Raw genomic sequence first — 21,357 nt, 5'->3', positions numbered from 1 at the left:
AGCCCTCCTAGCCTTCTCCCCTTCACAAACCCGATGTGATACGTACCCTCTCCATAAACGAGATAATCCTTCTTAATTAGGGCTTTAAAAATAATTTACCCCTCTGTGTCCTGACGGCTGTTGTCATGTGGGTCTGAGGAAGTGACAGACAGGCTGGTCTCAGACATCTGCTTGGTTGATGTTTTGCTCCCCAGCCATCTGCTCCCCACCTTGGCTCAGACAGGGCGCTGTCAGAGCTCACACTTCAGCTCCTTTTCTTCCTTTGTCCCTCAGTGAAGGTCCCCCCGCCGCGCGCTCTGAAGGTGGCTGAGCTCTCCGGGAACAGCCTCCGACTGCAGTGGGAAGCTGTGGCTGCCTCTGATGTGGTTGTCTATCAGATCAAGTGGAGCACAGCCAGTGGAGAGAAGCCTCAGGAGGTATGGGCCCACACACAGCTCTGGGGAGCTGGGTTGGCTTTGTGCCTGATTGGTGGCTCTGAACTCACCCACAATAGGGTGCAAAACTACTCAGGTGAATTCTCTCAAGCACTTGAACAGTTCAGCAGGGGCTGTCCTGGGTCTGGCTTTCAGTGGAGCAGTCACCTTGAGCGCTGGATGCAGGAGGCACAGCAGGGAGGAGTCCTACAGGCTCTGGGAAGATTGCAAAAGTGTTCTATAAAACCTCAAGGATGAAATTTAATAGGGACAAGCAGAAAGTATTAAGCTTAGGCAGGAATATTTAACTACAGGTATACAGGATGTAGAACAAATAGCTAAGAAGCAATTCAGTAGAAAAAGATCTGGGGTTGCAGAGAATCAACAACCCACAATGTCAAGTTGTTGTGGACAAGAAAAAGACCATACCCAAGCATTTATAGCTAAAGGTATTGCCTCTGAGGCGGGTGAAGCTACTTCTGCTCTCCTCAGAGCTAGTAAGCACTGATACTTTTGGGATGCTAGTTTTCAGGAAGGATGAGGTCCAAGTGAGAAGCAGACAGAGGAGAATGACCAGGGATAGAGCTGGTGCAGAAGGTGCAGGGATGGACCAGGTGACCTTTTCCATCTCAATCCCCTATTTTGAGTGTGAGGTCAAACAGACAATGGTGGCTTAAATACACAAGTCTCTCCTGCAGTGCTTCACATTTGGGCTGGAACAGGGGTGTACTGGGGCTTCTGTTCACAGCTCTCCTAAAAACTGGAAACTCAGCAAAGGGATTTTGTGCTCCAGGCAGCCTTACTGTGTCAAACACTGTGTTGTGGTACTGAAGGAGCTCCTCAATATAACTGGGCTGTGATGCATGGGCATCTGCCCTGCATTAATCAGGGATGGAATTTTGCCTTTGCTGACTTGTGTGCAACCCCAAACAGAACACTTTGTCCCCAAAGCCTGGTGCTAACTTATCTGTGCCTGTGGGCAATCACTGAGCCAACCACTTACGTCATGAACCAGCTTGGGGATGCCTGGGAATGTGACTGACTCATTTCTTTCCCTGCTGCAGCTCTCCATCGCTGGAAATGTGGCAACAGCTGTCCTGCCAGGCTTGCAGAAGAACACTGACTACAAAATATCCATCTGGGCCTATTACAAAGATGGTGCTCGAAGTGACACAGTTTCTGTTCATCACAGGACCAGTAAGTGATGAGTGCTCGGTATCCACAGCCCAGGGATAACAAACAGGCCATGGGATGCTTCAGAGCTCATCACAGACCAGTAACTCAGACCTGGTCAACTCCAGCTCTGAAAACCCTAACCCAAATATCTAAAAGAGGCTACAGATATTTAGCCTTCTATCTTAAAAGTGTTCTCAATTTGTCCTGACAAAAATAGGCTGGGCAAACGCATCAGCCTGGTGCATTGAAAGGCAACTGATACCCTTGCATGTGTTTCATGTAGAACACATTTCTTCCCTTCCTCTGCTTCTGTGGAGTGTATTGATTCAAATGACTTGGCTTTCTGCAGGGTGTCCAGCTCAACCTGTCACTGTGCTGCCTAATGAATGTTTCTTGTTAGTAAAACATTGTCTGTTAAGGAGGGTGAGGATTTCTTCAGCTACGTCATTGCTGAGCTGTGCTTCATCTGAGGGCACTTGCAAAAATGGGAGAGAGTCCTGCAGGCAGACTCTGCCTTGGAAGCATTATCTAAATCTGGCTTTGTACAGGCAGGATAGGAGGTTAAAAAGTGGCACTCCCAGAGGTCCTCGTAATTAATATTGCGTGTAAAATGGATTTGTTGGCAGTGAATGGAATGCAATCCATTCAACAAAAGCAGTCCTCCTCCTCCATCTCTCAGCTCTCAACCTCCTTTGCAGAAAAAACTCATTTAGGCTGGTGTTGAACTGGTGAAGCTCAAAGTAAATGGCACTCTTGGAATAAGAAGCTCAGGTTTTATTAATAATAAATAATAATAACATATGTTTTTAGAAAGCTACCTCAGACAAGTACCTTGGAGCTACATATTGACAAAAGAAAACAAAAGCAAGCAAGCATCCTACAGGTACATAATGATAAATGGACAATTAGAGCTGTTTAGAGGGTTCAAAAATTAATTACTGTGCTTTATGTGGAGAATTATGAAATGTCAGTGGAGCTCCCTCAGCCCACTGCCAGCGACACGTGACGGTGCCCTTCTAGGCACACTGGAACAAGCCAGCCCTTGCTGTTGTTGGCAGCCCAGTGGGACAGGAAAAGCAATTTGATTTCTGCTTGTCAGTTTGCTGTCCTTGTCCAGGAGCAAGGACGCCTTGGGGATGTCAGGCTTTACCTTCTGCACGAAGAAAGCCGAGTGCTCCAAGAACCCAGGTGTGTGCAGCTGGGCAGGGGGGGCTCAGTGCCTGGGTGCTGCTGGTTGGTTTGCACGGGCAGTCAGGGCGCTGGCATGCCTCTCCCAGCTGATCTCTGCACATCAAATTAATGCTTTTGACGGTAATTCTCTCCTAATGTTTAAAGTAAGAAGTGCCTGCAGGGAAGGGGCTCAGGGGAAGGGGTCGCTGGTGATTTTTCACTGCTGGTCTGGGGCAGTGCGGAGGAAACTTGAGGGTGCCAGAAAGTTGCTGCAGGTTTGTGCAGTGGATGTATGGGAAGATGTGGCGTTCTGTAGGATATGGGAAATTCTGAGATGTGGTTATACTTCAAATCTTCACTCCTTCACGCAGAAGTGACCCCCTCATACCATGCTGAGTGGTCAGGATGTCCAACTGTGTCAACATACATGTCAGAGCTGGTGAATAGTAACTCATCCACCTACAGCATGGCAACCACTTATATTATCTGGAAACCTAACCCCCTTAATTTGATTTTTGAGCCCTCTCCCCCTAGTTTTCATTACAAAATGAAATTCTGGGAGCTGAAACACCAATGAAAGCTGTCTGGTTTGCCTTAGGATGGCAGAGATTTTGGGTTGAAGCCTGGTGAATAGCACTGATCAGGTTGTGCTGAACAAAACCAAAAGTACATGCTAGAGGAGGTTTAGAAACCACTCTTGCTTTCATCATTGCTTTTCTCTATTCCTCTCTTGGCAACATCCCTTTATATAAGAATAGGTCAAGTCACAAAGTTTTTCTTCAAAATGTCTCGGTAGAATTCCCAAGAAATGCTGAAGTTTAAGGGCAGTGACTGAAGTGAAACTCAGCAGGAAGCACTGGTAACACAAGATTCTCTCCCCGTCCTTCATCCTCCAAGGAATACTTCTTTGAAGGTGAAGGAAAAAAAAAAAAGCCTGGTCAGAGGGATGCTCTTTGCACGCTGGTTTTGTGAAATGGTACTGTGTTCCTCCCCTGGGGGTGAGGTGAGAACACCAAGGTCATTTTATTCAGGACCACTAATCCCTGTTGTCCCACCTGAAATGCCCATTTTGAGACCAAATGGGTTCCACCCATGGGGCCCTGCAGACACCAATCCCTCACGGCAAACACAACAGAAACTCATCCTCTTATGAAAACCTGCAACATTCATCACTGTGACATGTCATTTGGAAGGATTAGGATGAGGTTTCTCATCTTTCTCGGTGGAAGAAAGGTTGTTTCAAAGTTGCAGTTTGAGATGTGTCGCTTTATGAATTCAGAAGGGGTGAATTGCTTCAGCTGGCAGGGAAACAAAATTTGGAGACAGGGATTTGATTCAGGCCCTTCTTGTTTTATCTTGCTCAACACTTAGTGTTTAAGATGTAATTGTTTAATTTAAAATGCTCATCTGCAATGATTATTATGGGTACTCAATATAAGCCATGTTTTTTCCCTGCTACATTGGGTTGAAGCTTCATCTCCACGTTTCAAACCTGTTTATTTGCCATATATAGTGCCAAAGGGAGTGCTTTAATTGTCACAAAATGCATGGAAGAAGTGGATTTTTTCCAATTCTCAGTCTTGATAAAAAAAGGAAAAAGTTTAGGATTATTTTTCAGTAACCCAGTTAGCAAACCTTTCCCTGCAGACTTTTCTAGAGGCAGAGCAGGAACAAAAGCACAATGATGTATTTCCCACGGACAACAAAACTGTTACCATGTGATTATCCATGGTTCTGATGTTTCTTCTTGTCTCTCTGTTATATTTAGACTGAAGTCTCATTTGGGTTGAGAGCTCTCCTTTCAGTATGTTGTGTAACTTGTCAAGTGTAACAAAGTCCTTATCCTTGACCAAAGGCTTTACCCAGTGATCATTTGTCATAGTAATGAAAAACTTTAATGGTCCTTCAACACAAACCTTCTGTGAAAGCACGTGGGTGTGCAGATGATGCTTTCTGGAAGAGGAGCCTGCTGGCTCACGGAGAGGTTGCTGAGTGGTGATCCTTGGAAAATGCTGGAAGGGGTGGCTTTGGTCCTGCTGAGGAGCAGACAGGGACCTCTTTTGTATTGAGGGAGAGTTCTTTCACCCAGGCTGAGGAAAAGGAGCTTGAGAAAAATAAAGGAGTCCTGAAGGACGAGGAGAGAGCAGTTTGGGTGGGAACTGCTGCTGGAGCTGGGCTGAGCCACTCTGGTGCCTTTGCACTCAAGTGTAATTATGAAGTTATGTGCCCTGTTCCTCCAGCTAAGCTGTGCCAGCAGCATCTCCAGCCTAGGGCTGGGAAATGTCTTCAAGCTCTTTATCCCGCTCCACAACGAGCTCCTACCAGCAGAGCATATATGGCAAATAAACAGGTTTGAAATGTGGGGATGAAGCTTCAACCCAATGTAGCAGGGAAAAAACATGGCTTATATTGAGTACCCATAATAATCACTGCAGATGAGCATTTTAATGGAGTGGAGTCCAGTGTTTAATTCTTATTTGAATATGTGCCTGTGATGCTGCTTAGACCCGGGGCAGGCTGGGATTCCTCCTCTGGAGGAGCAGAGGTTCGAGAGGTTACAGAAGACACAGATGGTGTCCTCTGTGTCAGAGATGCTTCTATCCTCCTGGGCAGCTTCAGGAGGTGACCTTTCCCTCGGCTGTCAGGTCCATGCCATCAAATTCTGCCAGGCCTGAGGGCTTTCTGGAATAAACTGGACTCAGAAGACTTCCCCTAACTTTCCCTTCAAAGTTCACTTAAGCAGAGTCTGCACTTACCTCGGCTGAAGGAAACAGCCAGTGCAGCCAGCAAAGATGCAGACACAGAGCACTGACTAATAATAGTGCTGCTGAAGTGACTTTACCTCCCACACTTGTTTTCTTCTCTGTTTTACCTTGCGGTGATGCACAGCAACAGCCTCCAGCCTGATTCAGCTGCTGCAGTCTTGGTTCAACCTCAGTAAAAGTAAGCTCATTTTATACAGAAAAGGCAAGGAGAATCAATGAAGATGCAAATAATCCTCACTTAACCTGTGCTCTAAGGTCACCCCACACTTTGCTGGGTGGGCAGAAGATCCTTATAGGTAAAACTGCAGAACAGAAATCTCATTGCCTGGGTGTGTGTCCTTGACTTTCTTTAGGGCTCATCCATCATTTTTAGCCTTCTCTGAATAAATTCTTCCTTTTCTGTGTCCAAGACTCTGTGTCTTCACACCAGCAAGGGTTGAAGGACGGACACGTTTTTATACTGAGTGAGACACTGCTTGGAAATGAACCCCAGGATTATATGACCCCCTGCTCTCAAGCCCCCTTGTTTGAGCTGATTTAACCACCTCTTCCTTTCCCTTCCTAGCTCAGTTTCTGCTCAGAGAAGTCACTCCAGCATAACAGCCTCTGTCCTCAGGTCTAATTTGCTGCATAGCAGGGCCCAAGGGAAGGAAATGCATTTACATAATTAAAAATTGCTCAGCTTTGGTCTCTGACAAACCCTTTTCAGGCTGACTGTGGCTCAGCCCATCACCTGTTGGGACCCATCCCCACATCACAGTGCAGAGCCAGAGAAGGGGGAGTGGCTGTGTTTTTCCTCCTGCCTGGTCCCCAGGGTGGCTCTTTCTGCCCTGAGCGTTGGTTTCTTGCACAGCAGAGCCCTGAAGCGTTCAGGAATCACGACCCACCTTTTATGCTGTTCACCTTTAATCCCTGTTGCAGATTCCCGGAGCCCACCCACCAACCTCTTCATCGACTCCGAGACCCCCACCAGCCTTCAGGTCCACTGGACCCCCCCCGACGGCCGTGTACAGCACTACAAAATCACCTACAGCCCCGTGTCTGATGCTGGTGCCCAGCAGACGGTAAATCTCCAGTTCCTTTGTTGGTGACAGGTACTGGACCAGAGGCACAAGGGAACAGTGTCACACTCAGGGGAACTCTGCTCACTCCAGTCAGGTTTGCCATGAGGATATCGGGATCTCAGGACTACAACACCAAACCTCTTCCTGTTGATGTGTTGTTGCTTTGTGAACACAACCCCAAGGCTTTTTTGTAATTAAGATACTTATGTCCTCAAAGCCACTAATAATGCAGCTTTCTCTGCTCCCTGAACTGGGGTGGGGAATTTTTGGAAGCAGAGGGAGGTGGGGGATATACTTACTGCCCCTCTGGCTTGGGGAGGTTAAACACCATCCTTTTAAACCGCAGATTATCTACTTAAATGCAGACTGGTTATTCTATTATAAGGTACTTTCACTGTATTTCTATGGGGAATATTGGGGTCTTCACACAGGTAAATGCTTTTCCTCTGGGCGTGTCTAGTCCAACAGCAACAGGCTTCCTTGGCTGAACTGAGCGGGGATACTGCCCCACGTCCCAGGACTTGACAACAGAACTCCTGTACCTAACTCTGGAATGTGAGTAAGAGCTAGAATGATAAGGCTGCCCACACATTTGGCTCTTTTTTTCATCCCACTTTAGATCATGGCTTCTGGCAAAAGCAGCAGCGTGACCCTGCAGCCTCTGCTGCCTGACAGAGCCTACAAAGTGACCATTTCTGCCATCCACTACACGGGAGAGAGCGAGAGCACATCCACAACGGGACGGACAGGTAAATGTATCCGTCAGGACGTGCATGTTCTTCATAGCCCTCCATCTATCAATCCTGAGGCAATCTCTGTTGGGGCAGAAATGTCCTCACTTGCTCTGGGCTCTGGCTGAGGCCAGGGCTTTGCTCAGCTCAGACTATGGGATTTGAAAAGTGGAAATCCTGCCCCAATTTCTGTACTCCAGACAGTTCTGGGATGAGTGGGAAGGGGTGAAGGTCCTCTGGGTCTTCATGCCAGGAATCACAGTCCTGAATGACAGAGCTCACGAGTGGCATCCAGGGGAGGTTCAGGTTGGATATTAGGAAAAATTTCCTCACTGAAGGAGTGGTTCAACATCAGAACATGCTTCCCAGAGAAATGGTGGGGTTACCATCCCTGGAAATGCTCAGAGAGCAAGTAGATGTGGAAATCTGTGATATGGTTGAGTGGACGTGGTGGTACTGAGTCAAAGGTTGGACTGGATGATCTTGGAGGTCTTTTCCAACCTTAGTGATTCTACAATTCTACAATTGTTTTCTCTTTCAGCTCCAGTGCTGTCTAAATTCCCTTCAATCCGAGGATTCGTTCCACCTAAACCAGAGGGTAAATGATCTCCTCTAAAGTTCTGCTTTGCTGTTGTTGTTTTTCATTCAGTAGCAAACGGCACAGTGTGGGCTCTGCAGAGCAGCAGGTCTGTCAGTTGGTTATTGACAGACACCCTTGGGGACGGTCCAAGGACAACCAGAAACCACAGGACTTCTTCAAATCAGACTCTTTTAGTAAAAAGACTGATAGTGTTTATAGGATTTCTGTACAACTTGACCAAAATGGAGCAAAGAGAAGGATGACATGTTTCAAATTAAAACTCCCTGTAAAGTCCCTTATTAAATTTAATGAGCATATGTTCTCGTAGCTGATATAGAGCAAACTATGAAATGAATTAGAGAGGAAATGTTGAATTTACAGGGTCATAAAAAGTTACTAAAAAGTAAATATTAGAATGCAGATATTGTGTCATTGCTGGCTTTTCTTGACTATTTGAAACTATTCCAAACAAAATTTCAGTTTTAAGATTTATTGAGGGAAGTAAAGATTGAAGAATGAAGCAGCTTAGATGAAAAAATGATTAGTTTTTAACCAACAAAGAACATATAGGATTAAGTTTTCAAATGGTTTATTGAGGTGTTCAGATCACAGTGGAAAAGTCCTGTGAACTTTCAAGCAGAAAACAATCTTCCCATAAGGCTGATGAGTCACCTTGTAGAATTTAATATAGCTGTTGGGCTATGAAAGCTGAAAAGACAAGAGAAGAAGTATTAAATTCTGTATGTTTTATAAAGTACCTTCTTTTTGAGGAATCTGAGAAATATGTAGCAATGCTGAGAAAACAGTTGGATGTGCAGTAAAAGACTCCAATATTGATATATAACCAAATTATTGAGAGAAATGGTCTGAAGTTGCAGGAGCGAATGTTTATTGTACAGTGAATAACTGCCCTGGGCTGGGATTTGGGGAGAAAAACAGAAATACAAAGAGAATAACAAGACAGCAGGAATCCCGAGCTGGAAAGTCTGGGGAAAAAATCTTCAAAGCAGAAGTCAGGGATCCTTGCCCTGACTCGGATATGGTTCGCCTAAGCTTGAGCATTGCCAGATCAAAGAGCTGTGAGCAATCCCAGTACCACCAGCCTGGGAAGGAGGTGAGAATTGCCAGGGATGTCAGTGAGAGGGACCCTGGAGCCTGGACAAGGGTCAGAATGAGCTCACAGACTCCCAAGGAAGAAAGTCAGATACCTGAAAAATGGACAAGTTTGCAGCCTGTTTATGTGACTTTGGGAGCATTTCTTTTTTGTTTTCTTCACCATTCTTCAGTTCCAAGGGACTTTTTAAATGGGCTTGGAAAAGGGGGAATGGCTTCACATTGACAAAGGGCAGGTTTACATTAAATATTAGGAAGAAACTCTTCCCTGTGAGGGTGGTGAGGCCCTGGCACAGGTTGCCCAGAAAAGCTGTGGATGCCCCATTCCCAAGGCTGGGGAAAGAGCAGTGTACAACTAGGAGATGTAAGTCAGATTATCCTGAATGCAGGACATTGCTCCACAACCAGGATCAAGCTGGTCAAGCTCAAAGAGATGGTTTTGAGGCTCAAGTTTCAGACACTGATTTTTTAACTGATTTCCATAGATCTCTTCAGTAGTTTTACACCCAGTTCTATGGGAATTGTGCTATGTAAGTATAAAACTAAATGTCAGGTTGAACAATGGAGGTCATGGCAACTTTTAAGTCTTTGTGGTTTAAATCCTGGCTTCAGCAGTCTCATGACTTTCAGAGTCATTTTCAGTCATGCCCTTCCTCAATCCTGAAGAATGGCATTGAAACTCCTCTAGACTCAGGAATCTCAGGTCTCTTGGGCAGGGTAAGTCACGCACTTTAAATTTCTTACGTGTTTTGCAAAAGTCAGGTAAGAAAAATTGAAAGGCCCGATTTTCTGCTGGGGTACGAAATGGCATTGCTGCAAGAATGACAAGGCTGCAACAAAGCCTCAATATAATGATCTCCTAGATTCTATTATACTGATGACCTAGAAAACCGTTTGTGAAACAGCCAATCTTGTCAAGTGTCCTTGATTTTCAGGGACATTTCTCGTTTTGCGTCAAGCATTCCCTTTGTCCCAGCTCCATCTGGCATCCATGGCCTGGGATTTACATGGCAGCAGATAATTGAAAGCAGCATTCGTGAGCTGTTTTCCAAAGCACCCCCTCACCTGAGCATTTTAAGCAGAGAGCTCGTAACCCTGGTGCCTCGTGTTCCAGCTTCACATCCCAGTCTCTGCTCCTCTGGTTTTGTTTTCTGTCCCGTGGCATCTCCAAGGTTTCACCAAGGGTGTTTCTGAAACACGTACTGCAAAACTCGGCCCAAACTCCCAAAGAATTTTCTCCCGAAAGAATTCAAAAGCCGAACTCTCAAGCTGAGATACATAGTTTTGCTGTGTGTATTTTGAGTTTCAGGTACAACATTTGGAAATGCAGATATCTTTCTTTTACAACACCACCGAGGAGCTGTTTAAAAAAAAACAAACCAAAACAAAACGTGCTTTGATGTCTGTTTTTAAAGAGAAACTTGCCAAACATGATGCTCCCTTGTATTTCATATCATAAGGTGCCAGGTGAGTCAGTCAAAAGAAAGTGATCGTGAAGATATTTGATGATGAAAGACAGTATTTTTATTTTTGTGATGGGCAAGCCAAGAAACAACTTTTATGTTTGCATAAGCATAAATTCCCTCTTTCTCCCTAGACAGATCAACAGAGTTGAAGTCCAGACTCTAACTGAAGCTGCAGAATATTCTGAGGTCTTCTGTGTTTTTCCTTTGCTTTGCCTAAAGGAACTGTGTTCATTTCGCTTCCATAATCCCTTACTGACTTTTTTTTCCCTCTAACAGTTTTCCCCTTCTATTTTGTTCTCACAGCCTGCCCCACCATCTCCTCTGCCGAGGGCTCCGTACGAGGTACAGTAGCAAATCAAGCCCTGGTGCTGATGGGTTGTGACTGAACACACCCCTGGTCTTGGTTTTTGAAACACACACAAAATCTGAGTGTGTGTGTGTGTGTGGGGGGGAAAACCCAATGGAAAAGGGGAGAAGTATGAGGAACAAGATTGGAAAATATCCTTTATCACTTAGAAGAATGTTTTGCAGTGGTATTGGTATTCCCAATGGCTCGTGCTACACCAGCTTGTGCTCTCTGCTGTTAGTGCTTAATGCCAGGATTTTCACTGGCCTTAAGGAAGTGTAGCTTCAAACAGCCATTGAATGTCAAGAGGATTTAAATTCCTAACTCATGCAGGCTCCTTTAGTCTGTCAAACACAAAAAGCCCTCAGTTTGTCCCCAGGATCACCTTTGCATCCTCTGAAGGAGGGATAGTTGCCCGAGGAGCTCTCTGCAGCCAGGCAGGATGGATTTTGCTAGGGCAGCAAGTTCCCATTTCTGCTGTTTGTGCCACAACAGCTGCTCATGCTGTTGGGGTTGCTGTAAGAATTTCTTACTCAGAAGGCGATTAGTTCTGCTTATAAGGTGTATCACCTCCTTCCCAGAGAGTTTTGTGATACAGCTGAGACCGAGAAACCGGCTCCAGGTCTCAGCTCTGGTTACTCTGTGTCTGAGTCGCTTCATCTTTGCTCGGCTCCCAGCCCTGACCCTCGCAGCTCACAGGGATGTGCAGCCCTGCCTGGGAGACTCTCAGCAGTGTTGCCCTGTCTATGGAGATGCAGAAACCATTTGCTAAAGAAGGAACCGTCTCCTCCACCCAAACTGCTGCGAACTCAGATAAACTAAGAAAGAATCCAAATTGTGAGATCTTGTCTCACTGAAAAGAAAACCGAAGTGAAAAAATGACTCGGAGCTTTAATTGGAACTGGGAGAGATGAAGCTGCACGAACCAGGGAGGCGATGTCAGAGGTGTCAGGGGAGAATCTGTAAACCACATAAGGCAGGTCACCCCTGGGTGTCTGGTGAGAATAGAGAGAAATGGAAATGCTTGTATTTTAAAGTTCTTTCCTCGGTTTCTGACACTCGTATATAAGGCATTTCAGAGCAGGAATAATTCTCTCTCCCTGCTAGCAATTACTGGACTGATCCCATGTCATTTGAAGATAACATTTTGTGTCCGGTTGAAAAGGAGAAATTGTTGGAGTAATGTCTTTCTCATTTGTTTTTCATTCTGAAGATTTGAAAACACAATTGTGAAAGTCTCCATCTTTAGTCCACTCTCCTCCCAGAGGAAGAGACTACAGCAAATGTGCACAGAGGATACAGACACAAACTTTTTTTCCCTGGCTGCCACTTGTGGGGTACACTCGAGTTTGGACAGTCTTGCTGATGTCATGTTGCCATGTGTTTACTCCTATTGTCTTCTCCGTGCTAATTCTACCTGCTCTTCAAACACTTCTTTTGCATTCTTTTCTAGTCACCGATTTTCCTGTTTGTCTCTTTCCAGGGTTTGACATGATGGAAGTTTTTGGCTTAGTAGAGAAGGAATACTCCTCCATTAAAGGCGTGGCCATGGAGCCCTTCGTGTTCAGCAGTTCCCGTACCTTCACCCTGTTCAGAGACATTCAGCTCACCCAGAGGACCAGGTGGGAGCAGAGCAGTGACTGGTGTCACCTTCATGCTCAGTCTCATGCATGAACATTAGCTATGTGCACGGGAAAGGAAGGTCACTCATTTGGAGGGGAATGATGCAGCCCCCACTGGCAACTTCAAAATGAAATTATAAAGATGAGTTAAATCAAACCACTGGCAGACTGAAAAGAATGCCAGATGGTTTTTAACTAAAGTATTTATAAATAAGCCTCTGACTTTCCTTAAGTTGATTTGGAGCATGTCACGCAGAAGTTAAGGGGACACAATAGCATTTATTGCATCTTTTGTGTAGCCAGACATTTTCACAGTGATGTTTTTCATTTCCACAAAATCACTTTTTCCAGCAGTGTTAGTTGCTGAGATGGACATCAGGATCATGTCACGTATGGACACTGCACCATTCTTTAGGCATTCTGTCCACAGCCACCTACTCTTCAGTGATGGCAGTTTGAGGTCACATTTTCATTTTCAATCCTTTCTCCCAGCATCTCTGGTTTGGAGAGAGATCTTCACTTTAGAAAACATTACTGTGATAGCTGCTCTCTGCAGCTCGGGCCGTATTGATGAGAGGGAGGAACCACTGACTCTGGGTTGTGTCTTGACCCCATTTCGTTGCGTACGAAGCGTCTCCGCAGGGTCCCAAGCGGGCCAGGCAGCTCCCATGACCTCATTCATTTTTTATGATTATGAATCAGGAGTGATCTGACTCCTGACATTCACTGCTACCTCGTTTAAAGTCTAATTACTGAGGCACTGGCTCTGCTTAATCTTAGTTAAAGAAGCAAAGCTCCTTAGAGTAAACAGAGTGAGGGAGATTCAGAGAACTCTTTGGTCTAAATACTCGGAAAACGATGGGCAAATCCTTTTGTTCAGCTGTTATAGAGGCCATTCCAAGGACATCACTCCTTCAGAAATTGAAAAAGAAAGAAAAACCTTGTATTATTTATGATTTACTCCTGAAAAGATGGTTAATGAGTTGTGTATATGCCCATGCAAATGTGTCGTGTTTCAGATTACAGGCATGTTTCAGGCATAACCAATTTGACCTTCCTCAGTTCCCTTGTATCCTCTCACTGCTGAGCCTAAATCCTGCAGCTGGGATGTGGGGACCCAGTGGGGGCTTTTCTGTGGGCTCAGTGCTGATCCCTAAAGGGTATTTACACTGATTTAGACTAATAGAATCACTAAGGTTGGAAAAAAACTCCAAGGTCACCAAGTCCACCCCTTAACCAAATGCTGCCAGGTCCACCACTAAACTGTGTCCCTAAGCCTTTTTCCAGGCCAAACCCTAGCCCAGGAAACACTCTGGGTAAGCCCTGCCTGGAGGATGTTGCCCGTTGATTGAGGTCACTGATGTTTCCTTGGCTTGTCTCGTTGCAGTGACATCCACCTCTTTGCCATCCCACCCGAGCACACCATCAGCATCCTCCTGCGCCTCCTGCCCGACACCCCCAAGGAGCCCTTTGCCGTGTGGCAGATAACGGACGAGGACTTCCAGCCTCTCCTGGGGGTTAACCTTGACCGTAAGGTTTCTTGTTGAGCACATTAAATGCAGGCATTTGCGTGCGTTTTGCGAGCAGCAGAACTCGCTTTGGGGTTCACTTGGAAAGTTTTAATGGTTTTGTGACTCGGCAGCAGTTTTGTGGGAAGATCTCCTCCTGCTGCCCACCTTGCATTTCAAATGTTGCCTTGAGGTGCACTTAAAAGACATATTTTCCTTTTCATTCTACTTGTAACCTATTCTTTATTTTTACATATTGTTTTCCAATCTTTAGAACTATTTCATGATAGCATATGAAATCTTCCACCTTATTCAAGTCTAATTATTTACTACTGTGACTGTAGATTAAATCAATTTATCTTTTAATTCTAAGCTGCTATTTGTTCTATTTCCCCTGTAGCCAGTAAGAAATCCTTGACCTATTTCAATCATGACTACAAGGCTGATTTACAGGAAGTCTCCTTTGACCAGCAGGAAGTGAAGAAGATATTCTATGGGAGCTTTCATAAGGTCCTTATCAAAAGAGGGAGAAATGTGGCTCAGAATCCCACTCTGATCTGGGAGTGTTATACCAGCAATGTGTATTGTTCAAAGTGAGGAGTGATTATTCAAATGCTTTGCATCCCGATTGCCAGGGAACTGACAGACCTCTCTGATGTGCTGAAAGTTGTAATTGTAAAGAATTTAGGTCTATCTTGTGATCAAAATATAATTTCCACATGTTGATTACTTTCCTTTTTTCCCCAGAAACTCCAAAATCAAGGTTGTTTTTAGGCCTTAATAATGAGGAAAAAATGAAAAATCAAATTTTTTTTTTTTTTTAATTTCGGATTTTGGTGACCATTTGGTGCTGGAAGAAGGGAAAAAAGAATCCAGCCTTGTGAGAAAGCCACTTTATCACTCAGAGCATGGTGGGAGTTTTGGCTATCTAGGTCCTCATAGCAAAGGGATTTCCATCCAAATGTGCAATGAGCACTTTCCATTAGTACCTGTGGTCAGGGTCATTATTCAGCTAAATTCTGAAGACTGAGGTGTTTAATACCAAAGATCCAGAAAGGCTTCTCCTGAGGAAAGGTGAGGGGATCAACAGCAGCAGTCTGGGAAGGGGGCAGAAGGCATTGCTGTCTGTAAGAGACTCCCTCATCTCCTCGCAGAGCTCCAACACGCCTTTTTCCACCTGCCGCCCAGGTGCACGTGGCCGTGAGCCACTTCAAGATCAAACTCTACCTGGACTGTAAGAAAATAGCGGAGAAACCCATCAGCACCGTCGGCAGCATCTCCACCGCTGGCTTCACCATGCTGGGAAAAGTGACCAGGACCAGAGGGCCCCGGAGCGGATCTGCACCGGTGAGTCCTGGCGGTGTGTGCTGGCAGGGGACAGGTGGGGGCTCCATTTGGAACTGGCTGGGGTTGGGCAGATGGACAGCAGTGCCCTCCCACAGCACTTTCGCTCTGAATGCCTCCCAGCACCACTGTGACGCACAGCTGTGCCCTGATCCCGCTGATCCCCGCGGTTTTAATGAGCTTTTGCAGCACCGGGACAGCCAGCGCGCTTGTCCCTCCTGCCGGGATTTGGGGATGGGAATCACAAGCAGCAGTGTGAGCACGTCCCAGAGGTGCCTTCTGCTGGCTGCATCCTCCGGGGACTGCGGAGGCGCAGCTCCTGCACTGAGATGCTGAAGCAGCCAGGAGGGTTTGGGAATTGCTTCTGCAAGGGGAGGGTTGAGCACATCAGCCCCCACGGAGTGATGTCGGGAAACGCTGGTGACTGAAGGCAGCAGGGCTGGATGTGCCTCAGTCTCCGGTGTGTTTGGACTTGCCTATCTGCGTGCAAATGAAAGGAAAATAATCTGCAGGATAGGGACTCTTTGTCAGCTGCTGTCTGGAAAAGAAAACAACCCAAACAGTGTGTGCCAGCCTGTGGGTATGTCCTTACCATCACACAGCGCTTCAGAAGCTGCTCCCTGCCAGGGGAAAGAACAAGGGAAAGTGTGGACTCAGTGCCCTGCCCTGAGACAGCCCAATGAACAGTCCTCAGGGCAAAAACACCCGTGTATACCTTCTCCTGGCAGTCTGTTCCATACTTAGTCCCCAAAACAGGAGTGTTAATTATGTGCACAGTGACAAGTTCATCACTCACAACGTGCTGCTGGGGCTGTAGGAAATCATTCACCACTGATGTGAAGCTTTTGCTCCTTGACTCTGCTTTTAGATCTAGAAGTCCATGGGAAAACAGCTCATCAGGTGATTTATAACTCCCCTTGCCTCAAGGCAGCACAGTAAAATCAGCGTCCTTGTCCCATATGCCTTCCCAGCTGCAAACTGAGATATGCCCATTAAAAAATGGACACTGGAAATGCCTGTAAACTCTGGGGTCCTCTGTGTAACAAATCAAGTGACATTGGTATTCAAAAATTATTCACCTAATTTCTAAATAAGTAGCAGTTTGAACACAAGTCCATGGCAAAGAAGGCAGGCATCTGTGCTTTCCTCGTCCCTCCCAAATTCTCCCTGCTAGCAGCTCAGCTAGGCAGGTCTAGCCAAGTAATGAACAGCTTTGTGCTGTCCCTACTCCCATTGCTGCTCCAGCCCAGCAACGTTTCATATCTTCCAAAGCTCTGCTGCCCTTGAGAAGACAGAGTGCTTCATTACTGGTTATCATGGAACCTCATTTAATTTAAGATATCTTTAAATGCCACTTGATCTACAGGGCTCATCTATATCCATATGCTGCCTGTCGCCCTCCCTGGGCTGTACAGCGTGCTCATTGTTAAATGCATGAGGTGAAAGAAAAAAGAAAGAAAAAAAAAGATGAGAAATGATGTCAAGGAAGGAGAAAATTATCTCTGCCTCATTATTTTGTTTGCCTTTGTGTGCTCCTTCGTTAATCGGAATGGGAAGATGTGTTGGTTGTTAGGGATGCAGCGAGAGAGACAGGTTGGGATTTCTTGCGAGGGGGTCACGTCTGCCCTGGGAAATGCTGCTGCCACAGTTACTCTTATCTCCACATCCCCAAGGGGAACAAATCAAAGTCTGCTTTCCCATTTTGGTGATGCTGAAGCCCAATTACTTGAGAACCTGCTGCTATTGCAGGGCTGGGAGTAAACTGGAGACTTGTCTTTGCTGGTGTGAAGCTGCTTCTTGACTTGCTTAGCAAGACAGAGACCTGATGGCTTGGGCAACAGTCAGTATCTGGGGGTACTTGTCATGCTGTGGCTTTTTGGCAGCACAAATTATAGTTGGGATCACATGGGAGAGTCCTGGCAAATCATCACTGAAGATTATTTTTATCACTTGAACTTCATTTGATTTGGTGATGGGTGGTGGGTGCCAATGGCACTTTCTTATCAAGCTCTCTCTTTTTCCCAGTTCCAGCTGCAGTCTTTGAAGATCTTGTGCAGCAGCACAGGGGCGGAAGAAGACAGATGCTGTGATCTCCCTGCACTGGTAAGACAAGAGGGACCACTCAGCTTATTGACATGAAACTGGGGATGATGGAACAAGTCCATGGCACTGAGGTGACACTGCGAATGATTTTGACAGACTCAAGAGGAAAAACATTTTTTCTTCCTCTTCTCTTGGGAATAACATCAGTGTGTTTCTTGGTGAAGTAAACAGAACTATGTTTGCTTCAAAAAGACAGAAAACTTTAAATCCTGGTGCATTGTCTGTGCCTCCTGTCACGACCTCATCCGTGACAGCAGCCCTGACAGTCCTGCAGCTTTGCTGCCATCTCACCCTGGGGCACAACAACATCTCCCACTCTTCCTTTCACTTTTCTTCTCAACACAGAAAGCTTCTTTATGGAGTGTATAAATACTTAGCAAGGAGAAAAATTATCTTCCAGCATGTGTTTTGCACGTTATAGGTAGGGATGGTACTTTGTTTGTTTGTTTGTTTCTTTTAACTTGTTATTTGACAGAAAAATAAAGCACTTGATTGCTCACAAAAATCTCAGTGGAGTAGAAAAAGCAGAAAAAAAAATTCTGCTTTTCTTCAACTGAAAGTTTGAATTTTGAAACACTGAATATGTTATTTATGATCCCTCCTGCTCTGGCTGTGCAGCTGTTCATGGCCCTTTGGTTTGATTCCATTTCAGAGGGATGAGGAGACCTGCCCCACCTTGGCTCCTGCCTGCACTTGTACTTCGGGCCGCCCAGGCTTGCCAGGACCTCCAGGGCCCCCTGTGAGTTTCACCCTTCCATGCAGAATATTACAGGGGTTGCTGTTGCTTCATGGTTTTTGGGCACTATGGGCATGAGGGAAGTGCTCCTGGAGCTCCACGAAGCGTTAGAGTCACAGGATCGATCAGGGCGGGAAAGATCCTTAAGATCATTGAAACCACCCATTAACCCAGCACTGCCAAGCCCACTAAATCATGTCCCCAGGTGCCACATCTACACATCTTAAATCCCTGCAGGGATGGTGATTCCACCCCTGCCCTGAGCAGCCGCCTGGGCCAGTGTTTGAAAACCCCTTTTGGTGAAGAAATTTTCCCTCATACTTCATCTGAACCTCTCCTGGGGCAGCTTGAGGCCGCTTCCTCTCATCCTGTCTCGGGGAGCTTTGAGGTCCTACTCGTGCCAGGGCAAGTCTGAGAGCTGCCCTTCAGATTTCAGATGCTGATGAAATGGGGAGGTGGTGAGCAGGCAATGCAACAGCTGCAGCTGGGAACAGGCTGAGCAGTTCCTGGTACCACATTAATCCTCTTAGGAGAGGGAGGACAGGTCACCCTCTGTGTCTGCAGAGATTTCATTGTATTGTAGGCTCTGAAACTCTTTAAATTTAAAAAGAAAAAGCCCAACCCACCACAAAACCTTCCTATGTGGATACTGTATTAAATTGGACTGTTGTAAGTGTCTGTGTGGGTGGGCAGTGTAAAGAGAAAGGGGAGACTTTGCAATCCTGCCTGTCCCCAAAGCTCTCTTTCTGTTCAGCGAATGTCACTTGCAAGAAAACCCTGAGGACATGAGGGGGAAAAGAAAACAGTCATTACATATGCAATATGCTCAGGGATAAAGGGCAAATGCAGTATTCTACCCTATCCATTATGGATGCTGGAGAGTCACCATGGGCTTAAATAGCAGGAGAAAATATTCCAGTTAAACACCAGGAAGCGGTTATCAAAAAAATTGCATTTTGAAAGTTTGGGGGAAAACATTTTTGTTTGCACAAAACAGCTGAAACCTGACAGACAGTCTGTCCAGAGCACCTCAGTTCAACCACTCCAGGTGCTTTCCTCCTGGAAAATAACCATTAAAAAAAACCACATTTGCCTCCTTTCTCAAGAGAAAAGGTCTCAGGTCACTTCCTGCATTGCCCTGTGGTTTAGCTGTGAGTTCAGTTCCATGCAAGGAACAGCTTCTCATTGCAGAGTAATTACTTGCTCATTCCGGTGGAAGTTTAATTAACAGCACACTCCACTGTCACAGTTTGCTCCAATATCCTAAGTGCCTAATTACCACTTGCATTGCCCTGTGGTTTAAGCATCTCCACAGACAACTCCTTAAAGAGCAGGACTGTTTAAAGCACTAGAGGAAATCGGGTTTTGACACATAACCTTATCCTCACACCACTAAACCCTTGGTAATTTGCTGCAGTTACAATAGCACTCATTGCTATTTTTAAAGCTCCAGTTAGCAAGACTATGTCCCACATTGTATTCCTTGCTACCCTAATGAGTGTTTTTGACCACATCCAGCTGACTTGTGAAATGACTTTCTGGGCACTTCTGAAAGCACCTTTCCCAAAGGTGCTTCTCATTTCAGATCCAGGTGGTGTTTTTTTTTTAGACTCAAGAATAGCAACTTTCAGATTTAGACACTGAAAATTCACCCATTATTAATTCATGCCAGAAGAATTGTTTCTTCTCCCCACACAGCAGTCAGGCAGAGCTGAGCCAGGTCTCCCACAGCTGGTTGCTGTCCCTGATCTCAGCACGTATCTCTGCTCTTGGGGTGACAGTATAAAACCCAACAGAGCCCCAGAGAGGTGTAGGTGTGTGCACCCCTTCTTTTTCTTTCTGAGCGTATTCCCATGCCCATTTGTGATGTTGTGTCAGGATGGATTTGCAGGGGGAATCGGAGGGAGGTTGGAAAGTTTGAAACTTCCTCTCCCCCTGCTGGGGGTAAGTGCAGAATTCCCGCTGCTGGTCACCAAGGGGCTGTGCTGTTCCTTTTTTCTTCCCTTTTCCACATTTAGTGGATGACTTGATTAATTTTCTTGTTGCCCCTGTTTGCTGTGACCTCTGTGGGGCAGGAAAATGCCTCTCACTGTGGGCAGTGAAGTTCTGTCCCCCAGGCTCCTGGCTACAGTGCAATAAAAATGATGATGTTCTTTGTGTCCCACTGGCAGGGCAGCCCTGGGAGGAGAGGACCTCAGGGGGAGCAGGGGGAACCAGGACCCAAGGTGAGTCCTGATGCAGCCCATGAGGAGAGCAGGCACTAAACACTTCCTTTCCTTGTGATTGCTTTCTTGTTTTTGGTTTTAGGGTGAACCAGGCCCACCTGGACAAGTAGGACCAGCAGGTCCCAGTGGCCAGCAAGGCTCTCCAGGTTCCCAGGGAATCACAGTTCAGGGTCCTGTGGTATGTGATCTCTTCCAGTGTCTTTTTTTGTTACTTGCTCTCTGCAATGAGAACACGTCTCAGAAATGGGTGTCTCAGCGCTGTGATCTGTGTATTTACATCATCCTTACCAGCAGCTGAACAGCTGCACCAGGGAGAGATGACGATCAATCTTTTTTTGTGCTGATGAGGCCCTGCACTTACTCATTCTGGCCAAAGCCTGCTTTTGTCCAGATTCTCACTAATGGGCTTTTATTGAAAGCAGCCCAGTGGGGTCCCTTCCAACTCAGGATATTCTATGAATATTCAGGCACTTTCCTTTCCAATGATCATCATTGCTTGGCAGGGAGTAGCTTCTGCATGCATGTCTGGGATCTGGGCAGAATCCCCACTCACATGCTGTGGCTGTGAATTACCCTGAACACTGCAGGGAGCAGAAGCAACCTGGGACATGGATGTGGAGCAGCAGGATGCTGTTTGCCTTAAAGCATGCTGCCACGTGCCTAACTGAATGCTTCTGTTTTAATCCAAGGGACCACCAGGAATTAAAGGAGAGAAAGGAGACACTGGAAGTCCTGGTATGCAGGTAATGAAGGACACCATTTCTTCTACTTGTCCCAAAGATTTGCCTTTTTGGCCCAGTAAATACTTTAAACAAGGCTGAAAAGCCACAGAGTTGTTGCTGTTGTCTGCTGGGAACTGCCTTTCATTTTGGAGTGTCATCACTTTCCCAAGGGAAACTGAGTCAGTTGGGTAAGAAAGATAGACCTATCTGGAAGCAAGATATAATGGAATTAAAGCTGGCATAACGGTCCTTGCTCTGTTTAAAGAATAACTG

At 45.9% G+C, this 21,357-nt stretch overlaps 1 protein-coding gene across 1 annotated transcript in view; it reads left to right on the top strand.

Annotated features, from left to right (window-relative positions):
- COL20A1 (collagen type XX alpha 1 chain) overlaps positions 1-21,357 on the top strand; it is a 47,827-nt gene that overhangs the window by 18,225 nt on the left and 8,245 nt on the right. Inside the window, exons 17-31 of the mRNA XM_027881657.1 lie at positions 274-416; positions 1,478-1,610; positions 6,446-6,588; positions 7,208-7,337; positions 7,861-7,917; positions 10,782-10,820; positions 12,308-12,446; positions 13,834-13,976; positions 14,355-14,464; positions 15,143-15,301; positions 17,324-17,401; positions 18,054-18,140; positions 20,309-20,362; positions 20,445-20,540; positions 21,052-21,105. Of these exons, the coding sequence (XP_027737458.1) occupies positions 274-416; positions 1,478-1,610; positions 6,446-6,588; positions 7,208-7,337; positions 7,861-7,917; positions 10,782-10,820; positions 12,308-12,446; positions 13,834-13,976; positions 14,355-14,464; positions 15,143-15,301; positions 17,324-17,401; positions 18,054-18,140; positions 20,309-20,362; positions 20,445-20,540; positions 21,052-21,105 (1,565 nt within the window). The remainder of the gene's footprint in view (positions 1-273; positions 417-1,477; positions 1,611-6,445; positions 6,589-7,207; positions 7,338-7,860; positions 7,918-10,781; positions 10,821-12,307; positions 12,447-13,833; positions 13,977-14,354; positions 14,465-15,142; positions 15,302-17,323; positions 17,402-18,053; positions 18,141-20,308; positions 20,363-20,444; positions 20,541-21,051; positions 21,106-21,357) is intronic.

The sequence above is a fragment of the Empidonax traillii genome, unplaced genomic scaffold (assembly GCF_003031625.1).
Source record: "Empidonax traillii isolate 1590-97213 ecotype Southwest subspecies unplaced genomic scaffold, ASM303162v1 scaffold91:size2966241, whole genome shotgun sequence".
NCBI classification, from domain to species: domain Eukaryota; kingdom Metazoa; phylum Chordata; class Aves; order Passeriformes; family Tyrannidae; genus Empidonax; species Empidonax traillii.
The sequence above is the reverse complement of the archived record's forward strand: the minus strand, read 5'-3'. Positions and strand labels throughout refer to the sequence as shown.